A 23,076-nucleotide genomic window follows, 5' to 3' on the forward strand; every position below is an offset into this window, starting at 1 on the left:
TGATTCAATCTGTTGATTTGGTATATTAAATTTATTTTTAAATATTGAGCCAACCTTGCATTTCTAGGATAACCCTTATTTGGTTATGATGTATTATACTTCTTACGTATAGTTGGATCTGAACCTCTAATATTTTATCACAGATTTTTGCATGCATGTACATGAGGAATATTGTCCTATAGTTTTGTTTTCATGTAATATATTTACCTAGTTTTGGCATCAATATAATGCTGGATGCATACAATAAATTGGAAAGTGTTCCCACCTCTTTAATATTTTGGAAAAGTTTGTGTAGAATTGATATTATTCTTTGGTAAATCCTTGGTTGAATTGGCCATTCAAGCCATTTGACCCTGGAGTTATCTTCATGAGCTGATACTAAACTATGAATTTGAAATCTTTAAGAGACATGAGGTTCTTTGGGTGTTTCATTCTTTCTTTAGAGCCAAGCTTCTTTATAAAAGACCAATTTCACTCCCATTAAGCCTCTACTTTTAATAATTGTGGCTATCAGATAACCATTGTGTTGTTTATGGCTTAATTACAAATTCTGCTCATGATCTCCTAGGCCTTCTGTTTGATAAACAGAGAAAGTCTGGCTCACTTGCTCAGTTCATTCATGCATGCATTCGTTCATTAGCAAACATTTTAACTACATTTTAAATTCCAAGACCCTTGGTAGAGAATCCATAGATTCAGAGATGAATAAGACAGTATCCCTGAGTTCAAGTAAATTACATTTAAGTGGTAATAATAATGACATGACTGGGTCTGATACAGTGGGGTGTATGTAAGGGTTGTGTCATGAATGGTGCACAGGCTCTGATACAGTGGGGTGTATGTAAGGGTTGTGTCATGAATGGTGCACAGGGAGAACAAAGTAGGAGCCATTAATTCTGCCTATGGAAAATCACTGGAGGTTTCTAAGAAGAATGCCATTAGACCTGTGTCTTGAAAGATAAGGGGAATTTTATCTGGTAGAATGGAGGTAGAATGGAGTCCTAGCACCTGAAATGCCATGGGATGTTTGGGGAACAACTCATTTCAGATTTTCTGAGGGTAGGAATATTTAGCTTCATGAATTAATTGTTTGGATCAGGAGAGCAAAAATCTGAGTGGTAAATGAAAAAGTTAAATTGCTTTAATTATTGCAATTCTTCCATTTATGTGTTTCTAAAATACAGTTGGCATGCCTGATATACCGTCACTGCAGAGTAGACTTGGGTTGACTTGCTGCTACATAGTGACTCAGATTTTTAAATCCTATTTTTATTTAATTTTTTTTCATGGTTGTAATAATAAATATTTTCTTCAAGGAAGATGTGGTCATTGAAATGGATCTTAATTCGAGTGCTGACATTTCAGTAACAAAAGAAGAAAAACAAGATCATTTGTAGATAGAAGGGGAGAGGGAGGGAGGGGAGGAAGGAGGGAAGAAATAACAAGTACTTACAGAGTGTGGACATTATAGAATCTCTCAAAGTCAGCTGATTGCAACTGTTCACAATTTTACCTTCAGTACATTGATCATTTCAAGCCAACTTAAGCTACTCTATCCAGATTCATCAGGATTCATTGGCCTCTGAATACATCATGAAAAACAATTTCTTTGTGTAAATGTGATGAGGAATACCTCTTCTTCATTGAGGTTAACTGTGTCTGGATCTTTGCCATACAAGACCTGAGTTCACATTTGTTGTTGCATTTGGTGCTGCTTTTACAAAACCATGTTGGCTTCCAGGAACATCTCACTGTCACCTAGGAGCTGGCAAATTCATTGCTTTAATTAATTAAGGGAGGATCTTTGGAAATTAGGGCCCCTTGTTTTTAATTTTCAGCTAAAGGTACCTACTGATTTCTGTTTAAAAATAGATGCTGCCTACTTGATTTGCTTATTACTCTTTGATACTAAAATGTAGCTATAATGGCTCTATGGAATTGTCAGTTATTTATGCATATTTAGGTACAGCCTGGATGGCTTGGATTTATTCTGACATGACTAAATGTGTCATAAAAATGTTTGATCCAAGAGTATGCTATATATGCATATGCTCATTTGGGGGAACAAAATATAACTTTAGGTTTTAAAACAAATTCTTAGTATACATTTATTGCCTGCTCCATGCTGAGCCAGTGCTAGGCCCTCAAGAGACTGTTGAAAACAAATCAGATTTCCTGCTCTCATGAAGTTGGGTTTTAGTGGATGTTTGCTCATTCATTAACCTGTGAATCCATCCTGAAATGCCTTTATGTGCCAGGCACTGTGATAGGTACTGTCCTTTGCTATGCAGGTGAAACATCAGTATGGTATTGTGCCTGGTACTTAGCCCAGAACAAATATTTAACTGAGTGTGAAATTACCCTTTCTCTCTCTTTAACATTTTACATAATTCCACATTAAGTAAGAACATGGAAGGAAAAATACATTTTGGTCGTAGTAGTAGAGATTGCTTTGTGCTCAATAAAATATACATTTTCTTCCCCTTTTGGGACCACAAAGCTGGACTTCAACTCTGTCTCCCTCACAGTTAATTAGATGTGGTTAAATGAGTGTGGTTTAGCCAAGGAAATGATAGTGGAAGCAATGTGTGTCATTTCACAACTAAAACTTTTGAGGAGCGGCTCTGCCTCCTTCACTTTGCCCATTCCACTGGCAGAATGCAGATGACAGGACTTACAGGAGATGGCAGAACCACAGCAATCCCACATAAAGGAGGCTTCCTGCACTGGACATTTGAGTAACGGAGACATAAACTTCTGTTATGTTAAGCCACTGAAATTGTGGGGCTTTTTTTTTGTTATAGCAGCTTGCATAATCCTCAGTAATACAGCAGTGGGGCAGTTGGAAGATGGCTCATTATTATAAGAAACAAATCATCATAAGACATGCTATCATTTGGCAATGACAATAAATATTATTCAGTAGCTTGAGTTCCTTATAGTCCCCTGATTGGGGGCAGAGGGTACAGAGGCAAGGTTTATTACTACTGTTTTGAGCATGAAAATCAAGGTTGGCATAAGTCATGAGACCTGCCAAAATTCGCAAGTCTGGAGTACAGAACACTCAGTACTAGCAACAAGGTATTATGTTTCTTCTAGTAAGAGGTATTCTAGCCTCTTACTCTTTATCACCTTCATTATAGATTTGTCACCTTCATTATATTTATATATAAAATTATTAGTTTGTTTTAAATTTCGTCTCCTTATTGCCTTCCTTCCACCACTAGGTTGTATTGTCCATGGGCTGAGACTTTATCCACCTGCTGTATCAATATCTACAAGAACACTGAGAGGCACATAGTAGGATCTCAGTAAACAGCTGTCTCATGGAAGAAGGCAGAACTCAGTAACTGATTAAATAAATACCTTACTAGTCAGACATGTTGTAATGCAAATTAAACATGGCCCTATACATTTTTGTGAAGGAATGGTAAGGATGGAGTGCATATGTGGAGTGTGTGTGTGTGTGTGTGTGTGTGTGTGTGTGTGTGTACAACGAGGAAGGCAGAGAGTGATGGGATTGCAGTAGCAGAGACTGATAATTTTTCACTCTTAGTTATTTATTTTGGGATAGCCAAGTGCTGTTTGTGGAGAACATGCTGGCCTGAAAGGACCTCAGTCAGTGCTAACTGACTATTGGGCTTAAATAGGTCACCTGACAGAATCCAGAAAAGAGAAGGCAAAGAAAGTTAACACAGATTTGAAAATTCTTCCTGGAGTCATTACTGTCCAGTTACAAAGATCACATGCCAAGATACACAAAAAAGCCATCTCTTCCCAAATTATTACTATGAAAATTTGCAAGCCTACAGAAGTCAAAAGAATAATATAATGCACATACACATTCTTTACCTAAATTCACTTTTAATATTTACCATCTCTCTGTATGTCTCTGAGTCTGCATGTATATATACACATTTTTATGAGACATTTAAATAAATTGTAGACACCATCATACTTCAGCCCCAAGTACTCCAGCATGAATATCCTAAGATAAGGAGCATTTCTTACAAAACAACAAAATGCTAAGAATATTAACATTAATTCAAATCATTGCCTACTCTTCAGTCCTTAGTGAAAATTCCTGTCTTCCAATGATGTCTCTTATAACTTCTTTTGTTTTAATCTAATATCCAAGCAAAGTTTGCATTTGGTTGTTAAGTCTTTTAATTCTTTTTCAGTCTAGTGCAGTAGTTCTCAAGGGTGACTCCCAGACCAGCAACGTCAGGATCACTAGGGAACTTGTCAGAAGTAAAAATGCTGGAGCCCCACCCCAGACCCACTAAAAGAGAAACTCTGAGGGCTGATGCAGGAATCTCTGTTATAACAAGTGTTCCAGGTGATTCTCATGTATGCTAGAGCACACCCTCCACCTTTCCTCCTTTTCAAGACATTTAGGTTTTATTGTTGTTTTTTTCAAAAGCTCAAGTCAGTGTCCTTGTAGAATTTCCCACATTCTGGATTATTCTAGTTGCTCACTCATAATTTGATTCAAGTTAAACATTTTGGCAAATGTAGGCAATATTGGGTGTATTTCATCATGTTGAGAGGCATGTGATATTTAATGATCCCTTTTGTAGTAATGCTGATTGATCATTTGGTTAACGTGGTTACTACCATATTGATCCACTCTGAAGGTATATGTTCCCCTTTATAATTAATAAGTAACCTTAACAGTGGCAACCTATGGTTGCATGAATATTTTCTTCTCCAATAAACTTTCACCCAATACTTGTAGCATCCATTGATAGTATTTGCCTGGATTACTACATTGGAATATGGTGATTTTTCCAATTGTATCATTGCTTCTACATTAATTGGCTGGCAGTCTTTAAATAAGAGCTTTCTCTCCTATTTATTTTTGTGCTTAAGTATCATTATCAACTCATAGTTATTTTTTAATTCAATGTGTGAAATTAATTACTCTCCTTATTCATTTTGATATCAAATAATGCCAAATTTGGCTAGAGAGAGGATCTCCAAACCATCTCTGTGTTCTTGATCTGCTTTCTGGCACAAGATGTTTCAGGCACTTTGTACATTTCCTGCCCACATCCTGTTTACTTTAGGTGGAAATATTTGGATGGTGGGGAGCCAGTATCTAGGTGCCAGATATCCTTCACACATGTGTGTACACACACACATTCATATATATGTGAGTGTTAATGATTTCTTATAGATCTCTCCAATTTAGATTTGCAGTTATCATTACCATCATCATCGTCACCATCACTTTCCATATTAGTTTTCTAGGGCTGCCATAATGAATTCTCACAAACTGAGTGGCTTAAACAATACAAATTCATTATTTGTTAGTTCTGTAGGTCAAAAGTCTAACATGGCTCTTCAGTGTGTTCAAATCAAGGTTTTGGCAAAGCTGTGTTCCTTTCTGGAGACTCACGGGGTAAAATCCATCTCCTTGCCTTTCCCAGCTCTGGAGGCCCCCCGCATTTCTTGGCTCCAAGCCCCTTCTCACCTTCAAAGCCAGGGTGTTGTGTCTCTCTCTGATGCTGGTCATATCTCCCTCTGTGACCACAGCCTTTAAAGCTTCTTCCCTTTTTAAGTGCTCATGGGATTAGGCTGAACCCAGACAGATAGTCCAGAATAATGTCTCCAACCTAAAGTCCATACCCATTATAATTTCTACAAAGTCTCTCTTGTCTTGTAAAGTGATATAGTACAAATTCCAGAGGTCAGATTGTGGATGGACATCTTGATACCCATTATTCTGCCTACTACATCTTCCCTCATTCTTTGATTTTCCTTCTCTCACAGTGAAAACGTTAACTTCCAGTAACTTCAGTATATTTACATGTTTTCTCCTACAACACACACAAAATAATTTGAGAAGTATAATGACAATGACACTAACAACAATAAGCCTCCTAAGTAAAGCTCAATATTTCTTTGCATTATTTTTATTTATTCATTTATTTTATTTTATTTTTTTACTCAATATATCTCACTCTGGTGTATACATGAGTACACAGTACATGAGGTACTGTGTTCCAAAATTCCTTTCTTTTCTTTTCTTATGTCATTATGTTATCGATTTGATAGGCAGTTGGGTTCAGTTTTTCCCAGTTGTATTCAGTATTAGGGTTTGCTTTTTCCATCCTTTTTATTTTATTTTTTGAATATGTGAAGTATATGAATATTTAAAGATATATTCAGAGAAGTCTCAGCTCTATCTCAATGCCCTCCATCCTATTTTCACTCACCACACATAGTCATACTTACTAGTCTATGGTTTATCCTTCCCCTGTTTCTTTATGTAAAACACAGATAAAGATGTGTGTTTAGTTTTTAATCATATTTTTACTTCTTTCTTTCTTTTTTTTTTCAATATATGAAATTTATTGTCAAATTGGTTTCCATACAACACCCAGTGCTCATCCCAAAAGGTGCCCTCCTCAATACCCATCACCCACCCTCCTCTCCCTCCCACCCCCCATCAACCCTCAGTTTGTTCTCAATTTTTAAGAATCTCTTATGCTTTGGCTCTCTCCCACCCTAGCCTCTTTTTTTTTTCCTTCCCCTCCGCCATGGGTTTCTGTTCAGTTTCTCAGGATCCACATAAGAGTGAAAACATATGGTATCTGTCTTTCTCTGTATGGCTTATTTCACTTAGCATCACACTCTCCAGTTCCATCCACGTTGCTACATTCTTTCTCATTGCCACGTAGTACTCCATTGTGTATATAAACCACAATTTCTTTATCCATTCATCAGTTGATGGACATTTAGGCTCTTTCCATAATTTGGCTATTGTTGGGAGTGCTGCTATAAACATTGGGGTACAAGTGCCCCTATGCATCAGTACTCCTGTATCCCTTGGGTAAATTCCTAGCAGTGCTATTGCTGGGTCATAGGGTAGGTCTATTTTTAATTTTTTGAGGAACCTCCACACTGTTTTCCAGAGCGGCTGTACCAGTTTGCATTCCCACCAACAGTGCAAGAGGGTTCCCGTTTCTCCACATCCTCTCCAGCATCTATAGTCTCCTGATTTGTTCATTTTGGCCACTCTGACTGGCGTGAGGTGATATCTGAGTGTGGTTTTGATTTGTATTTCCCTGATGAGGAGCGACGTTGAGCATCTTTTCATGTGCCTGTTGGCCATCCGGATGTTTTCTTTAGAGAAGTGTCTATTCATGTTTTCTGCCCATTTCTTCACTGGGTTATTTGTTTTTTGGGTGTGGAGTTTGGTGAGCTCTTTATAGATTTTGGATACTAGCCCTTTGTCCGATATGTCATTTGCAAATATCTTTTCCCATTCCTCTGGTTGCCTTTTAGTTTTGTTGGTTGTTTCCTTTGCTGTGAAGAAGCTTTTTATCTTCATAAGGTCCCAGTTATTTTTACTTCTTTCTTACCCCAAAGTACTGAGTTTATGTACCTTTTGGTTCCTCGCATTTTTACTTATCAGTATATCCTACATCTACATCTATATCTATATAAACATGTCTACATATCTATATCTGTATCTATCTGTATGCCTGTGTCTCTGTCTATACTGTGTCTATAGTTGCCCCTCTATATGTCTGTATAACTCTATACCTATATTTACATCTACATCTGTATCATCTCTATAAATCTATATATATATACCTACATTTACATCTCTCCAGAAGTATATCCTGGGAGTCACTGTATATCCGGTGATCATGCAAGTCTTGAAAGGACTAATACGTTTTTAAATATACCTTCTGTATTGTTTAACTTGTTAACAATAAATATTATATCCGTGACTTAAGTAATAGGGAAATACATATACAGAAAATGACTTTTTTTTATGCTTTATGCTAACCCATCACTTCCCAAGGCAGAGATAATCCTTTTCTATGTTCTCATAACACTTTGTGCCTAATATTATTATAGCAACTTTTATTTGACAAGTCATCTCCTTTTCTGGCCTGTCAGTTCCTCAAATATAACAAGAGACTCTCCCTTTCTTTCCTTTTCTTCTTCCTCATCTTTGTTTTTTAGGTGTATTTACTTATTTTGGGAGACAGAAAGAGTGTGTGCATGCAGGTGAGGGAGGGGCAGAGAGAGAGGCAGAGAAAGAATCCCAAGCAGGCTCCTGGCTGTCATCGTGGAGCCTGACGTGGGGCTCGACTCAGTGAACCCTGAGATCACAACCTGAGCAGAAGTGAAGAGGCAGTCGCTTGACTGACTGAGCCACCCAGGCACCCCTCCTTTTCTTCTTTATTTTGGGTATCAGGGATTGTTCCTGGAAAATAGTGTTTCCCCACTATTGTTTTGCCCAAAATTCCATTCAAGATGCACTCAGTTGGTTATTTTTTTTAAATGTGTCTTTTAAGAATAAAATGTTTTCCTGAAGTGATGAAATTCTATTTCATTGTCAACGGTTAACATGTTAATGTGAATTAGTGATCAGAAAATTAGTCGATTCTTAGAAAAGGTATGAAGGGACATGCATCTGAAAGAGGACGGTTATATTTTAACTCTGGAGTTGAAACCCCAAGAAAGGCAAGAGGGAGTATGAGGGTCATAGATATTCTAGAAGGGAAGGGGACAAATCAAGGAAAAGAACAGAGGGACATGGAAAGAGAAAGGTCTCTATCGTTGTGTCAACCATATGAGCTGTGAACAGCATAGAAAATATGCGTAGGTAACCAGAGCTAGAACCTGATCTTTGGACTCCCCCCATTTGCCAAAGTTGATACGACCTTTCTTGTCCTTCTAAAAAGGGCTCTTCTGAAACCAGGCAGGTACTCCCACTGCCCTGAGGATGGAAGAGTGCCTGAGCCTTCTCTCCTTCTAGAGCTCTTTGAAGTTGGACTGCTAACCTCAGGACTGAAACACACATCTCTGTCTGTCTTGACCTCCTTCAGGGAAGTCAGCTGTATTTGTGGGGGTGTATTGTTCAGCCTCAGAGCACTGTTTAAATTTAAAATCAATAAGGAAAAGTGAGCCAGTAAGAGGCACAGACTGATTAAGTGCTGTCTGTATGAAGAGGTTTATCCTCTGCCACATTTCTGTTGAAATCCTAAGAAATGTGAAGATGATGGAGCAAAGTGAAAACAGATTAAAAATTATGTCAGATACTGAAATGCAGTAAGGCAGCTGCTTCTTTGGCAGATATATGAGAATTGGCAACTTTGAGTTCTGATCTGGCAAAATGATGTCAACATATTCACACCCAGGTATACACCGTGTGCACCTATAACACAATCATAATCAAGATGCACACAAAAGCAAAACACATACAACATAAGTAACACAATTTATCGCAAGACACACAGCACACATACAACAGTGCACACACAAGCACCACACATCCACATGTAACACATACGCACAAAACACACAATACACATTTGTGCATGTACGTATCAACACACATGAATTTGTTCTTGACTGGTACTGTGAAGGTGTAACTCTTCCACCTGCCAGCTTATCCTATGTTTTTATTTTGATGAAAAAAACAGCAGAAGAGAAAAATCTCTTCGGAAGGAGAAAATCTCTTCATCAGAAAATTCAGCGAAAAAAAAAATTCCCAAGACATCGTCATGTATTACTGGTTATTTTTGGTGGTTAAGAGAATTATTTGAAAACAAAGAAGCCTTTCACAAAGCCTCTAAAATACAAAAGATTTAATAACATTTACATCTGTGTATCAGCCATGTCTGTAATGCAAGTCATGAATAACACATAAACCAGAGCACGGAAAGAACAGAAGTGCTCACACATCATTTAAAATCCAACCCACCCCATCGTCAGTGGAATCAAATACACAGCAGGAGCAGTTCCAGTTGATACACACACAATATAGTCATTGAAAATGAAAACATATTAATTATGTTCCTTAAGGTTAGAGAAATGGCAAGAATCACTAACCTGTTCAACTTGTCTGTTGAAATTCCGTACCAAAAAGTGCATCACAATTTGCTTTCTTATTTTTCTTAAGAAATTAGAGTGAGGGTTTAAATGCATTTGTCTTCTTTCATTTTCATGTACATCTGCACTTGGGGCTCAGTCCTGCCTCCTTGCTGTGCTGAAAATGGGGAAAGTTGGCTTAAGAAGATGGGCCCTTGTTACAAGTGAGTAACTTGCAAAGAAGGAATTCATTGTTGAGCAATGATATTTTGAAGTGACAATACCTGCACCACTCCAGGTGGCATATGTGGAAATCCACACCACCAGGAGAATAGCTGTGTGTTACTAAAATCTAGAGCTCAAGTAGCAACATGGTTTGATCAAGAAACACAGGGAAATCCTTTCTTATTCTGATTCAGATAACTCTGAGGCCCAAGTTTGGGATTATGCTTTCTGGATCCGTTCATTTGGCTCCTATGAATTTCAGGGATCTCCTAGGCTTTCTATATATGCTGTGAGATCCTTCAGCCCTGCTGTAGGGAAACCTCTGGCCCCATGAGGGAGAAGGGCAAGTGTAGGGAGGTGATTCTTATGTGGGTATTCATGCTTGACATATGTCCATGTTGATTCTTAAGTGTTGTTGTGTTTTACTTCCAGGAATTATGAGGATATTCAAATAATGTCAATATTTTGTCAGCACTTTTTTGTTTGCTGGCTTTTGCTTTGATGTTTGTTTGTTTGTTTGTTTAACCTTCCCGTTCCGGGCATTGTCTCCCCTTCTATCTTTTGTTGGTGCCGGACCATTGCATGTGGGTCCTGAACAGTTCAAAATGAGCTCTGTAAATGTCAGGAAACTCCTTCCTCCTCTTCCTCTACCGTGTATCTCGTTTCAGTGTGAAATTTCAAGGACTCCGCAGTCCTCACTGCATTAAAAGGTTAATAGTCGCCTCTTTTTTACGAACTATATATAAATGCTTGATTCCTGAGGACAGTGTTTCAGGGCAAGTTGAGTGTAATTGCTAAATAATATAGTCATTCTCATTTTAAATGAGTGATACTTCCGTTGTTCCAGATGCTTCTACGTGTGTGTGTGTGTGTGTGTGTGTGTGTGTGTGTGCCTGCATGTGTGCATGTGTGCATTCATATACCAGTAGGCAGGCATGGGTGAGACCTTCACTCAGGGGAAGCCACAGCCACCCATAGGAGTCTGCATATTCACGCATTTGGGTTTTAAATGTGCCACATCCCAGGCCTCTTAGGCTCCGCAGATTATGTATAATAGATGACCTGCATTTACAGAGATGTGTGCTATACAGATGTAAATGTTATTATAGCTTTTATATTTTATGTTCTTGTTGAAAGATCATTTTGTCTTTGAATAATATGGCCGTTCAATTTTTTTTTTTGGAGGGGAGGGGGTTATCTTTAAAAGAGAATATGAAATGGATATTGCACATCATATATTTCTTAAAAGTAATTTGGAATTTTAGGGTCTGGGATTGGGGCTGACTGATACACTGCCACAATGAGATATAACCCCTGGAAAATAACAGCACCAGCACATGCCTGCATCTGTCCAACCTCATAATTCACTTTCACATTGGATTATGGATGTCTGCGTTCAGTGAGTCTATCTTCCCTTTAGGTATTATTTCAGCCCTTTGAGATAATAAGGAAAGTTTAATTGCGTTGTTAATTGATTTTTTGCACAACATTATTACCTTGATTGATTGCAGAGTTGATGAAAATGTTAGACACAGGCAGCGTGGAGTATCAGCCCAGCAAGGAGTGGGAGCCTTGTGGAGAATAGATAACCTTGATGTTAAGAGCTATATCCTTCAGATATGTCTTCCCTTGACATATTGATGGCCCTTGAAAAGGGAAAAGCTGATTGTATGCAGAATGCAATCATTAAACCCACTTCAGCTCGCTGTTGATTAATTTGTTTTTTCCTGAAGGATCTAGTTATAGGGAAGGCCTCGCTTGTACCAAACAGCAGCCATTTTCTAGGCTCCAGCTTGTGCTTAACCCTCTAGGTGAAGAGAAATACTGAGGCTGGCGTGGCTGAGACAGGAAGATTGTCTTAGGGTGTTCCGATTGTGCACTTGCTGCTCACAGACATCCTCACGCTCAGCAACTCCCATTTTCCTCCATCATTGTGTTTATTCCCCCCCCCCCCCATACCAATTCTTTCAAAATTCCAAGGCCAGGGATCCTTTAACTGAGAAACAGAGTAAGATGAAATGGAAACTTCTGGATGCCCAGGAAGGTTTGTTAGTTTGTTAACCAGGCTTCTAGTCGTTGCTGGAGAGGACCTGACACTCAGAAGTTTTATGATACTCCTGAGTATAACTGAGGTACAACCGGGCTTCAACATGCTCCTGTAATTGGAGAATTTGGTTCTTATTGGGGTGTGTGTGTGTGTGTGTGTGTGTGTGTGTGTGTGCGCGTGCGCGCACGTGTGCGTGTAGGGTGATATTTGTATGTAGTGGGATAAAAAGGGATTTCTAAAAACAGTTTATTGTATTTTCAATTACTCTTTTCCCTGGCTGTCTGTAACTTTTTTCAAGAGATGTTTATTGATAGCTGTTATGATTATTACAGTCCAGAACCATCTTCGTGATACCAAAAATCAGATTGATTGATCAGCTGCTTGATTGATCCATTGGACTTCTGCCTTGTTTCCCTCTACCAAATGCACACCACCTCATCCCTAGCTCCCCAACCCTGGAGACAGACTAAGAGGACCAGCCTTATGGGAAAAGGGGCTGGCTTTGCCAGCCACAGAAGAATGGATGCTCATATAGGTGTAGTAATTCTAGAGAGGATCCATCTTCTGGAGAAAACGGGCGGCTTCCCTCTTTCCATCCCATCTTCTACCCTTATTAGTGTGGAGCATTCTGACTTCTTTTGCCCTCTTCTTCCCTTTGTGGATGTCCTTAATATTCATTTAAACCAAATTTTAATTGTATAGCATTGTTGGAGGCCTACCAAGAATTACCTCATCTTCCTAGAGTTCTGACCCCCACCCCCCCCACCCAGAGAGGTCCTGTGGACTTTGGGGCAGAAGAGAAACAGCTCACGAATCTCCCAGAGCCACAGAGCACCCTGTAGATGGAATTCACGCGATGGTCCAAAGCAGTTTCTCCTCAGTCGGCCCCACCGCCCCCTCCTTTCGGAGTCTTTCTTCTGCTGAACTAACGACTGGCACTCGGGGAGTCTAATATCCACAGAGTCTTGGCCCTCAATTACCGTAATGGCTTATAATGAGATTTTGGCCAAGTAGCAGGTAGCAGGTTATTACTTCCTGCTCAGCGTGGGCAATGTCTACGCTGTTAATTTGTGTTGCCGAATGTGGCTCAGAGCTGGGCATCAAACTGTCAGAGCCAGATGTATTCTATTAGGTGCGGGGCTCACATTGGCCCATGGGCAATTTTTTTTTCAATATGGAGGCATGTTAACTCACCACAGGGTGAATCCTGACGAATTCAAGCCAGCCAAATAAAAGGGGTAATATCCCAAGCCATCAAAGTCGTGTGTTCCAGAGACAGATAACACCTGGTACCACCCACTGTCAGCAATGTCTTTCCAACCCAGGCCATTCCACTGATAGGTAAAAAGTATAACCCTCTTAATATTGTTGGAGAGACTCTAGTGCCTTCATTAAGTTTTAATGAGCCTGGCCCTAATGAAGGCCCTTATACTATGCTCTTCTATTCACTTTGTCTTTATTTTGGGCAAAACAAAATGTACAAGAGGTTCACATTGTTCTTATAAACTGCTTCCTATTAATTCTTACTTAACCTATGGTTCATTTCATTAACATTAGCATATATATGGACTTTTAATTTTTCTGATTCAGGTTAGAGGATGGGGAAGTAAAGATCAGGAAATAATGAAAATATTTTGGCATTTGGCATTGAGATTTACTAGTGCCCAAGAATTATGCTGTGCTTTCTGCAACAACATACTTTTGGTTATTTTTTTTATAATGTAAACTTCTTTCAGTTAGCTCATATATCAGCAGATTCCTTTTGTTTTCCTTTTGGAGAAAGCAATTTAGAGTGTCCTGGAATTAGGACAGATTATAGTAATATCAGTACAGGAAAAGTTTGTTTAGATTTTAATGAAGGGCAGATGGAGGCTGGACTAATGGGCCCAAGAAGGAAGGTCTTTTCCCCAATCCTTGCAGAGTTTGAATTATGACAAACCCAGTTGTTACTGGGTCTGCTTAATTTTATTTGAGAGGTTCTTTTTTTGCAGCTTGAAGAATTAAAAAAAAAGCAACTTGTCTTTATTTTCAATGACTCTCTTGAGAAATTTTAGCCTCAAGAACGAGACAGAACTGTGGATGGTTTCCCCCCTTTTGATGTAAGCTTTCTAATAGGGGCAGATCTGAAACCCAAAAGCAAATTTGTGCTTGGGAGCAAAGCAAAAATTTTCATTCAAACTCTGCAGGAGGACCCCCACTGTTCCGATTTGTTCACTTAAGATTCTGTCCTTTTAGAGGGAAGCTAAAGACTCTCTGGGAAATTTTTCTGGAAGCTTTTTTTTTCTTATACTTCATAAATTATGGTTTGCAGGTTCAGTCCCATTCTACTTACCCAAAAAAGTCTTTTCTTCTTTTCTTCTGTTAATACAATCTGCATGTCACTTAATCTTTTACGGTTTTTGTTTAATATTGAAGAGCTGGAGCAACTTTATTATTATTATTACTATTACTATTATTAATTTTAGGTGCCATTTGTTTTCAGACAGTTGTTTGGAGAGGGTAAAATCCCCATTTATTAAAACTCATGCACTAGGATCCTCAGTCAACCAGATTTTCTGTCTGCATCTGAATACTCTTAACGTTACAAGAATAAAAGCTAATGTCAAGAATTTATTTTTTTAAAAAAGGAAAAAAGGGAGCCTCTTTGGGTTGTCCTATATCATTTTTTTTCTTAATGTGGGGTCCCCAATCAGCAGCATCACTGTCACTGGGCACTAGCAAAAATGCAAATTCTTGGCCCCAACTCAGACCCACTAATCAGAGACTCTGGGGATGGGGCTCAGCAATCTGTTTTATCAAGCCTTCCAGGTGATTCTGGTACAAGGGCAAGTTGTATCCTAGGATTCTTTCATTTATTCCACAATAAAAAATAATCTATTGAGTACCTACATGCCCTAGGCCTCATGAAGCAAGGATGAAAAGTTGTCATCTCTGCCCTTTTGAAGCTCATATATAAAGGAGATCCTAAGACCTTGAGAAATGTTCAAAGAGCAGTCTTCCCACCCCAGCTAAGCCTCTAAACTGTATCATCCTCACTATAGATACTCAGAGAAATCCTCATTTGTGGTCACTATGATATACCTGGTAAGACAATGAAATTGGCTTTGGTTTTGCATAGTGTTTATGTGCAAGAAAAAACTCAGAAAGGTTTCTAGTTAACCACGAGTTAATGAGATAATTTAATTAATTAACTGGAACCCAACATCCCCCCAGTGGCTAGTCAATCACATGACTGTTGTATTAGGAAAGAAAGTGTATGGGAAGAAACGTGTGAGAGCCATTTTATACTTGCTCCACTGACCATGTGAGAGGTCTCTCAGCTGAAATGAAGAGCTGCACCTGTACTCAGCTGTCATTTCCCCTGGTCTGACACCAATTTTTGTTTCCTCCCTTCTCTGATTGAGTCTACTCATGGATTTTAATTCTAGAACTTTTTTTTCTATGTTTATTTTTGAGAGAGAGAAAGTGAGAGGGAGAGAGCGAGCACTAGTGGGGGGCGGGGCAGAGAGAGAGACAGAGGGAGACACAGAATCCCAAGCAGGCTCCAGGCTCTGAGCTGTCAGCACAGAGCCCGATTCAGGGCTTGAACTCACCACAAGATCATGATCTGAGCCAAAGTCGGATGCTTAACTGACTGAGCCACCTAAGTGCCCCATCATGGATTTTAATTTTAAAAAGTTCTCATTTAAAATGGCATTCCCTAGAATGTCATACCTTTATGGCTGTTTAAAAAAAGAATAATATGCTTAAAACCCCTAGAAACTCATGAGTACCTCATTTCTCCTAAAGGGAGGTGGTCATTTGTTGTCAGGGCATGAAATCATCACTGGTCCATGTGCCAGAGACTAATGATGGGGACCAAATGGTGATCAGGGAGAAGCTGGAATTACTATTTATTTTTATTTGAGTTGCTTCTGCCTCTCTTTTGTGATTAGTCTGGGCCAGATACTCTAAGAGGGAAGACAATGGCTGGGTGGGTTTTGGTCAGGGAGGTGCCTTAAAAGGTGGTAGCTATGATTTGTTTGGATGAAATCACACACCTCTTGTATATTTTATTGGTCCAATTTTAATTTATCTTATTTTTTAGTTTTTTACTTGTTTTACTCTCACAATGATTGGTAACTCCATGCCATTGGGTGGCATATTTCCTTTTGGATTCCTACCATAAAAATGATATTTTTTAGGAAGTGCAGGAATTTATCTTTGTTTATTAGTTTGCATACGTGTTACATTTATGCAGGTATTACGTAAACATCCCCAACCCCTGAGCCTGGAAGGTTAATTAGAGCAACTGACGGTAAAGAAAGTCAGTCTTTGAAATCGAGACCAGAGGAATCTAAAGGGGGGTGTTTGGTAGCCCCATTCCCAGAAAGCCTCCAGCATAGATTGAGCAAACATGACATATTGATCATTACGGAACCTATAATTGGTGACCAAAAGCACAGTGTGGCTTTAATGGCCCTCCCTGAATAGTTGCCATCTTTTTTTTTTTTCCAAGAAAGCTGCTGTTTTTCCTAAATTCATGCTGCCCTCTAGTGGCAATGCTCTTGACTTCAGATGGGAAATGGAAAAGATGAATATGGACACAATGGTGGAAATGGGGGAGGTGGTGAAGGGGTGAACGTTTTCTTTCTTTTTTCTTTCCTGTGTGAAAGATTTCTGAGTCCCTCCAGAAAAGAAAAAAAAAACACTGAGAAAGAAAAATGGAGCCATACCACTTGACCATTGTCCACCTTGATTGACAGCCTGGTTTATGTGACATCTATCAGTGAGCCGCAAGGAAGGGAACTTCAGGAATGTGAACTGATTTGCATTCCATCTTGGCATGCACTTTGGAATCCAGCCCATCTCAAATCCATTAAACCCCACTTAAAATAGAGAGATGGGGAGTAGGGAAACACGCTAACACCAAACTGGCCTTGAAGATTCCATTTCTCCCAGCAGAAAAGTAGGTAAGAGTCAGCCTAAGTCAGATTGATCTTTGCAGTGCCCCTATCTTAAAGGCAGTATCCTACGACTCAGAAACATCTGGACTAGACAGATAGAGTTGCATGGATGTCTGGTCTGGTACCATGACCTTGGGGAAACCACTTTAAACCTCATTTTCCTCCATTATAAAGTGAAGGACTTGACCTAAAATAATGATGTTTAAATTTTGTCCCAATGAGATTTCTTCAATAGAGTTAAAGAAATAATTTTAAAGAAAAGTTTCCTGTTCTATGTTTAAGCTAAGAAGCAAAATAATAAAGTATTCTTATAAAAGCATGTAAATAAATCACTGTTTCGGAAGTCAGAGTAAAAACCGTTCTAACCTCATTTTAACTGGCACAAAAAAATGTAACCTAAGAAGAAAAACCAAAATTTGGATGGCTAAGAAGATTTAGCCACATTTTTTTGTTGTTGTTTGGTTGGTTGGTTTTTGGTTTTGTTTTTTAATGGGGGGATGTTGTTGAAGCAAGAAATCTTTAGTATGGCATTGATCTCTGAAGTGTATATGTTCCTATTTGATTGAAATACAGCATTATGTAGAGATAAGAGCCAATCATATTAATAATGTTTTAAACAGGGCAAGGAAGGGGCACCTGGGTGGCTCAGTCAGTTAAGCATCCAACTGTTGATTTAGGCTCAGGTCATGATCTCATGGTTCGTGGGTTCGAGCCCCACTTCGGGCTCCTGGCTGACAGCACAGAGCCTCCTGGGATTCTCTCTCAACCTCTCTCTCTGCCCCTCCCACTTGGGATCCTCTCTGTCTCTCTCTCTGTTCCTCCTGCACACACACTCTCTCTCAAGATAAATAAAATTAAAAAAAAAAACCACTATAAAAATAGAAAAAGAGAGCAAGTGAGCCCACCCTCAGACTGGGATTCTTTCCCCTCAGTCTCTGTCTACTCAAACTACCCTTAATACAACAAAATTTCAAAAGCATTGACATCTGAGGAAAAGCATGTTGACTGTTTCCTTTCCAGGATTCACGTAATGGAAACATCTGCTGCCAGATAACTTTTAATTCTGTCAGTCTAATATTTTTTCTGTGTGGAAAGGACTTTGAATGGCCGAGTCAGGTCTTGACAGGGCCACAAATCTGCAGGCTGAGGGCAGGGACCGGGGACTCAAGGTGGGACAGTGGGGCTGGTTCCTAAGGATCCACTCAAAGGTGCAGTAACTTCTGGGACTTGGACCAATGAGCTTTTCCATTTCCCACTAGCGGATTATGTGAGGGGAAAACTGGCCCTGCATTTTTCTCCTCCTTTCCCACCTTCTTTTTCTTCTTCTAAAATGACAAGCCTCATTTCAGCTGCCCCAGGAGCCCAGAGCACATTTTCCACAGGCTCTGGCTTGTCACCCGTCAACCTGTCGGCCCACTCACATGACCGTTTGTGCAGCCTCCCCCAGGCTGGAAGGCTGGCTTCTCAGTCTCACATTCCTACCACCTTCAAGTGCAGGTTTTGCCAAGATCCTTTTCTGTACTAACTGGTTTCCTTCCCCTGTTTTTTCTTCGTCACAAACACGTGGGTGAGGCCTGACAAGGCCCAGCATTTGTCTAAGTGGGGTATATAATCTGTTCTCTCTCAGTGCAAAGTTTAACCTCCCTGAGGGAACTGAACACTGGGCCAAATGCCCTCTCCTCAAAGGGGTAGGTTGGCCAGCATTTGGATCAGCTTTCTTTCAGGATGTAGATTTAGCCAAACCCTTGGATTATGTGGGCTTTTTTGATGGGCGCTTGGTAGAAAGCAACATGTCATAACCCCACAATTTGGATCCTGCCATGCATCCAGAATATTGATCTTTGTCCTGCATACTCTTTGTGCTAAGAAATGAATAAAAATTATCATTTACTTTACCTTTATAACAAACATTGCTAATCGAAATAGTCAATCCAAAATAAAATGGACAGCCACTAAACCTGCACATAATGCAATTTATTATGGCCGAAAAAATAAATAAATAAACTGACCATAGATTTATATCTTGTCGGTATATTGTTGCATCCTGCATACATTCATGGGGAGAAATTAACCTTGGTGGAAATAATGAAAACAAAATAAAATTGACATGAACCCAAACTGTGCCTAGTAAAATGTGTTGACTAAAACTTTAACTGAAGGCACAAACCTTCCTGCCACAATTCAGGCCTGCAAAATTTTACTCAAGGTAATGTGACTTTATAAAAATTATTGACTCAGAGATTTAGAAGATATAACTGGTAACTTTGATATTGGGCAAAAGCTGAGGAATTTAACCTTGATGTAAAAATTACATGGAAAAGAATTTGACACCATTGAAAATAAACTCAATAAAGTAGAAGTGAAATGTTAAACATTGGATATGGTTTAGCTTTACATTCAAAAATTAAAGAATGGAATTGGCTAAATAGCATTTGCTTTGAATAATTAATGCTTTCTCAAAGAAAACTTACCAGGCTAGTCTGTGTTTATATTCATAAGCCTGAAGGAAGCCAAAGCATCCTTGCGGTCAAAATGGCAGAATTCAAATGTCTTCCATTGCAGTGTGCTGCTCAGAACCACGGGGTTGTTTTGGATAATAAAGAAGAGTTCAGGAGTGCACTCATTTGAGAGACTAGGAGATGTTCCTTGCAGGACACTGTTTGAGGTGGTCCCTGCAGTCCTCAGCAAGAGCACTGTGCCCCTGGTCCATGGTGGAGACAGCCGCAGCCCTTCTAGGTAACTTTAGGATTAGCAAGCATTGCACAACCATAGCACCACATGGTACCCCATTCCAACCCAGGAGCAGACTAAAACCTGAGACACTTGGCTAAGTCACACCCAGCTAGTTTGGGAGGGAAGTCTCTCACTTTCTTCTTTGCCTTCTCTCCCCTCTCCTGGGTCAAGTGGAGAGACTCTTCCCTGCTGTTCCCTGCCTGTGGCTTCTCAGATGGGTCCGCAGACAAAGGAAAAATATGCTGGGCCTGGAGGATGGACTTTGTCCTCCTTCCACAGAGACAACTCCCAAGCAACCCCTTCCCTTAAGACCTTTTACGATCTCTCTTCTTTTCATTTTGCCTTAGTATTTAAGTAGCTGACACTGAAGGAGGATGTTGTGCTAGGAGCCTGTAATTCTGCAGGCTCTGCTAAATCTGGTGTGATCTCCACAGCCAAGCTGATAGCACAGCACACAGGTTGACCTCGGGGCATTGCTCAGCCACTTCTCAAGATCATAAAACATGGGCGTTTATTCCTTTCCAGCTCCCGGTTTACTTGCAGCCCACAAAGACCGAGGGATGCGCTTTCTGGGGAATGTCCTGCCCCGTGTATGATGTTTACAGCTCTTAAGTCTGGATAAGATTCACTTCACTTCTCTCTTTCTGGCCTGATAATTATGATTGCTTTGTTTCTGTGGGAGGAAAGTGTTCAGCATAAAAACAACACTAGTGTTTAGGAATTGAGACTGTTGCCTTCTGTTATTTTGCCCCCTTTTTAATAAGGCAAGTATATATTTTGAAAGCATTTCAGACATGTAGTCTTAGAAGAGGTTAAGGTATGAGGGTTCAACAATTGAAATTCCTAACTTGATGGGTTCTGTTCAAATTGTACATGGATAATAACGTCAGTGGTATTCATTTATCTATTCAACAAATATTTATGGAACATGTCCTCTGTACTGTTTCAACCACTGGGCATTAGCAATTGGGGAGCAGTGCAGGGAGTATTATAGGGGTGACCTATTAACAGGTATGTATAGTGTCGTGTGGAAACGTAGTTCTAGAACCTTCTGCAGTGGGCCAGAAAGACTCTCCAGATACTCTTTCCCTGTCACTGGACCCACCTCTTCACAACACTGTCATCACTTTTTTCTCAGACCCCATGAAGAGTCTAGCTCCTGCCTTTACTCATACAGAGTGGAGAACAGGAGTTCCATGAGAATCCTTCTGCCCCTCACCCATTTTGTAGGGCTGTCCACACTTGTAAGCTTCTAGTGATCGCAAACTGATCAAAATCTGTCATCACACAGCTACACTTGCATTTGTTATAATAGCATTTAAAATGATGATTACCAAAATTAATATTAATAATGGTAATAGAATTGATAGTTTTTACTTTCTCTCTTCTACAAATACAAATTTATTGGTCCAGCCTATCCTCGATCATCGAATAAATTTTTGTGTTTGTATGCTTGTAGGTGTCTAGATTATTCTTGTTTCACGGCTAAGATACAAATGGCCAACCATTTGAGAGAAGACACTCACGCTTCTATTTAGTCTTGAGCTCTGTGGAATCTGAAGTTAATGCGACCGACCAGGACTCATATCAAAGCTAACTGGATAGGGACTAGTTTGTGGGAGGTGCTTCCCAGCACTGGGTATAAAATACAGGTTGCAGGAAAGTTAGTGGAACTTCTTTCCTTGAAGATTTTGAGGCCCAGCAGAACTCCTCTTCTTTATATTATGAGAATGTGGGCTAGATGGGTCTCAAGTGCTAACTTAGTCAAAGTCAAGTTTTTGATTAACTGACTATTGGATTTTCCTTCTCCATCAGGCACTATTGGATCTGACATCCTTATTGTCATAAGGGAAGCATTTGAAAATACTAAATCACACATTTCAGAACAAGAGTGAAGTTCCAAGATTATCTGGCCCCTTGCCTTCATTTTACAAATGGGGAATGCAGCTCAGTAAGGAAAAGGGACATATCTGTGGTGACATAACCATCAGGCATAGAGCTAGATTTAAGTATAGGTCTTCTCCCACCTCTCCTTACTAAATAGGAGAAATGCACCTGGCAGGGCAAGGTTGTCCGGGAGATCAGGGAGTCCTGGGGTCTTTGCTGGACTCTGCATGAGTGTGCAAGGAATTTCTACTCAGGACTCTCAGGGTCTTTCCCCAGCGAAGTCTGGTACTGCTCCAGCCCTCACAGCCTTACAAGGAAGAAAAGAGGCTGTTTTCCACCCCCTCAGGCAGCCCCAAGGTCATAACTTAACCTGCATAATTAGAACATCCATTCCAGAGGGGGAAACATTTAAAAGATAAAGGACCTCTTTAAAAGAGATTCTTCCCAATACATTTTTTTCATAATTATAGTTTTAAAAGCTTATGGTGATGGGAGAGCTGGCTACTTAAGAAAAATTAGGAGTCTCATTTGGCAGGAGAAGATTCCCCAGGGGACAGCACACTGTCATTTTTCAGGGCCCCTGAAAAGAAACCCCCACACAGACAGATACATGTCAGCCTGATGCACGGCAAGCCTGCTTCACTTATTATGGCCAAAGCCAGATATTTTAATTAAAAACACTACACACGCCATTAAATGTGTTGTTCCCCCTGCCGTCCCAAGACGTTATAGTTCGAGGAGATACAAACAAGTGAATGCATTACAGATGTACCCGGAAACCACCGCCTACTGAGTCACAACCAGCGGGTTCCCAAATTCCAGGCTCGGAGCGCCTCCCTGTCAAAATGTTCTTTGCAAGCAAACTGTTCCCTCTGTAATTTTCACAGTTTATGGCAGTTGCCATGACGGGAGAATAGGGCCATGGGGAGGCGGGGGAGAGAAACACTCTGCCTGCCACCTCACTTAATTTATAAGCAGATTCCATTATTTTACAAATAACCTTCATGATAAATAAAGTCCTATGGCCACACATGGGATTGTGGTTTTGTTTTGTTTTGTGGTTTTTTTTCTTCCTTGTTAATGTTATTTATTTATTTATATATTTTTGGAGCACTAAAGTCCCACGTGAGGGATAATCACCTCCCGACTGTGAGCTTCGGTAGGATTCTCAACAGAGGCAACACTTGCTTAATTTAAGCAATTGTAGGGGGTGTGAGTTCAAACATTTCAGCCGATTTTAACTGTCACTAGCCAGACCACCTTTCTCCCCAGGAGAGCACCAGCAGCTGGATTTCATTTTTGGCTGCCAGGCCGCCATCCCCGTGCCTTCCTGGAGCAGCCCACAGACTGAGCGCCTTCCCTTTAAGGATTTTATTCAAGGTGACAGCTCCTCGCACGTTG

The 23,076-nt window shown here is 39.9% G+C and overlaps 1 protein-coding gene across 2 annotated transcripts in view; it reads left to right on the forward strand.

Annotated features, from left to right (window-relative positions):
• LRMDA (leucine rich melanocyte differentiation associated) overlaps nt 1-23,076 on the forward strand; it is a 1,031,273-nt gene that overhangs the window by 1,002,560 nt on the left and 5,637 nt on the right. Inside the window, exon 7 of one of the 2 annotated variants that reach the window (XM_047824812.1) lies at nt 9,998-10,061. The exons of the other annotated variant lie outside the window; for it this stretch is intronic. Coding sequence (XP_047680768.1) covers nt 9,998-10,061 — 64 coding nt within the window. The remainder of the gene's footprint in view (nt 1-9,997; nt 10,062-23,076) is intronic. 2 annotated transcript variants of the gene reach the window in all.

The sequence above is a fragment of the Prionailurus viverrinus genome, chromosome D2 (assembly GCF_022837055.1).
Source record: "Prionailurus viverrinus isolate Anna chromosome D2, UM_Priviv_1.0, whole genome shotgun sequence".
NCBI classification, from domain to species: domain Eukaryota; kingdom Metazoa; phylum Chordata; class Mammalia; order Carnivora; family Felidae; genus Prionailurus; species Prionailurus viverrinus.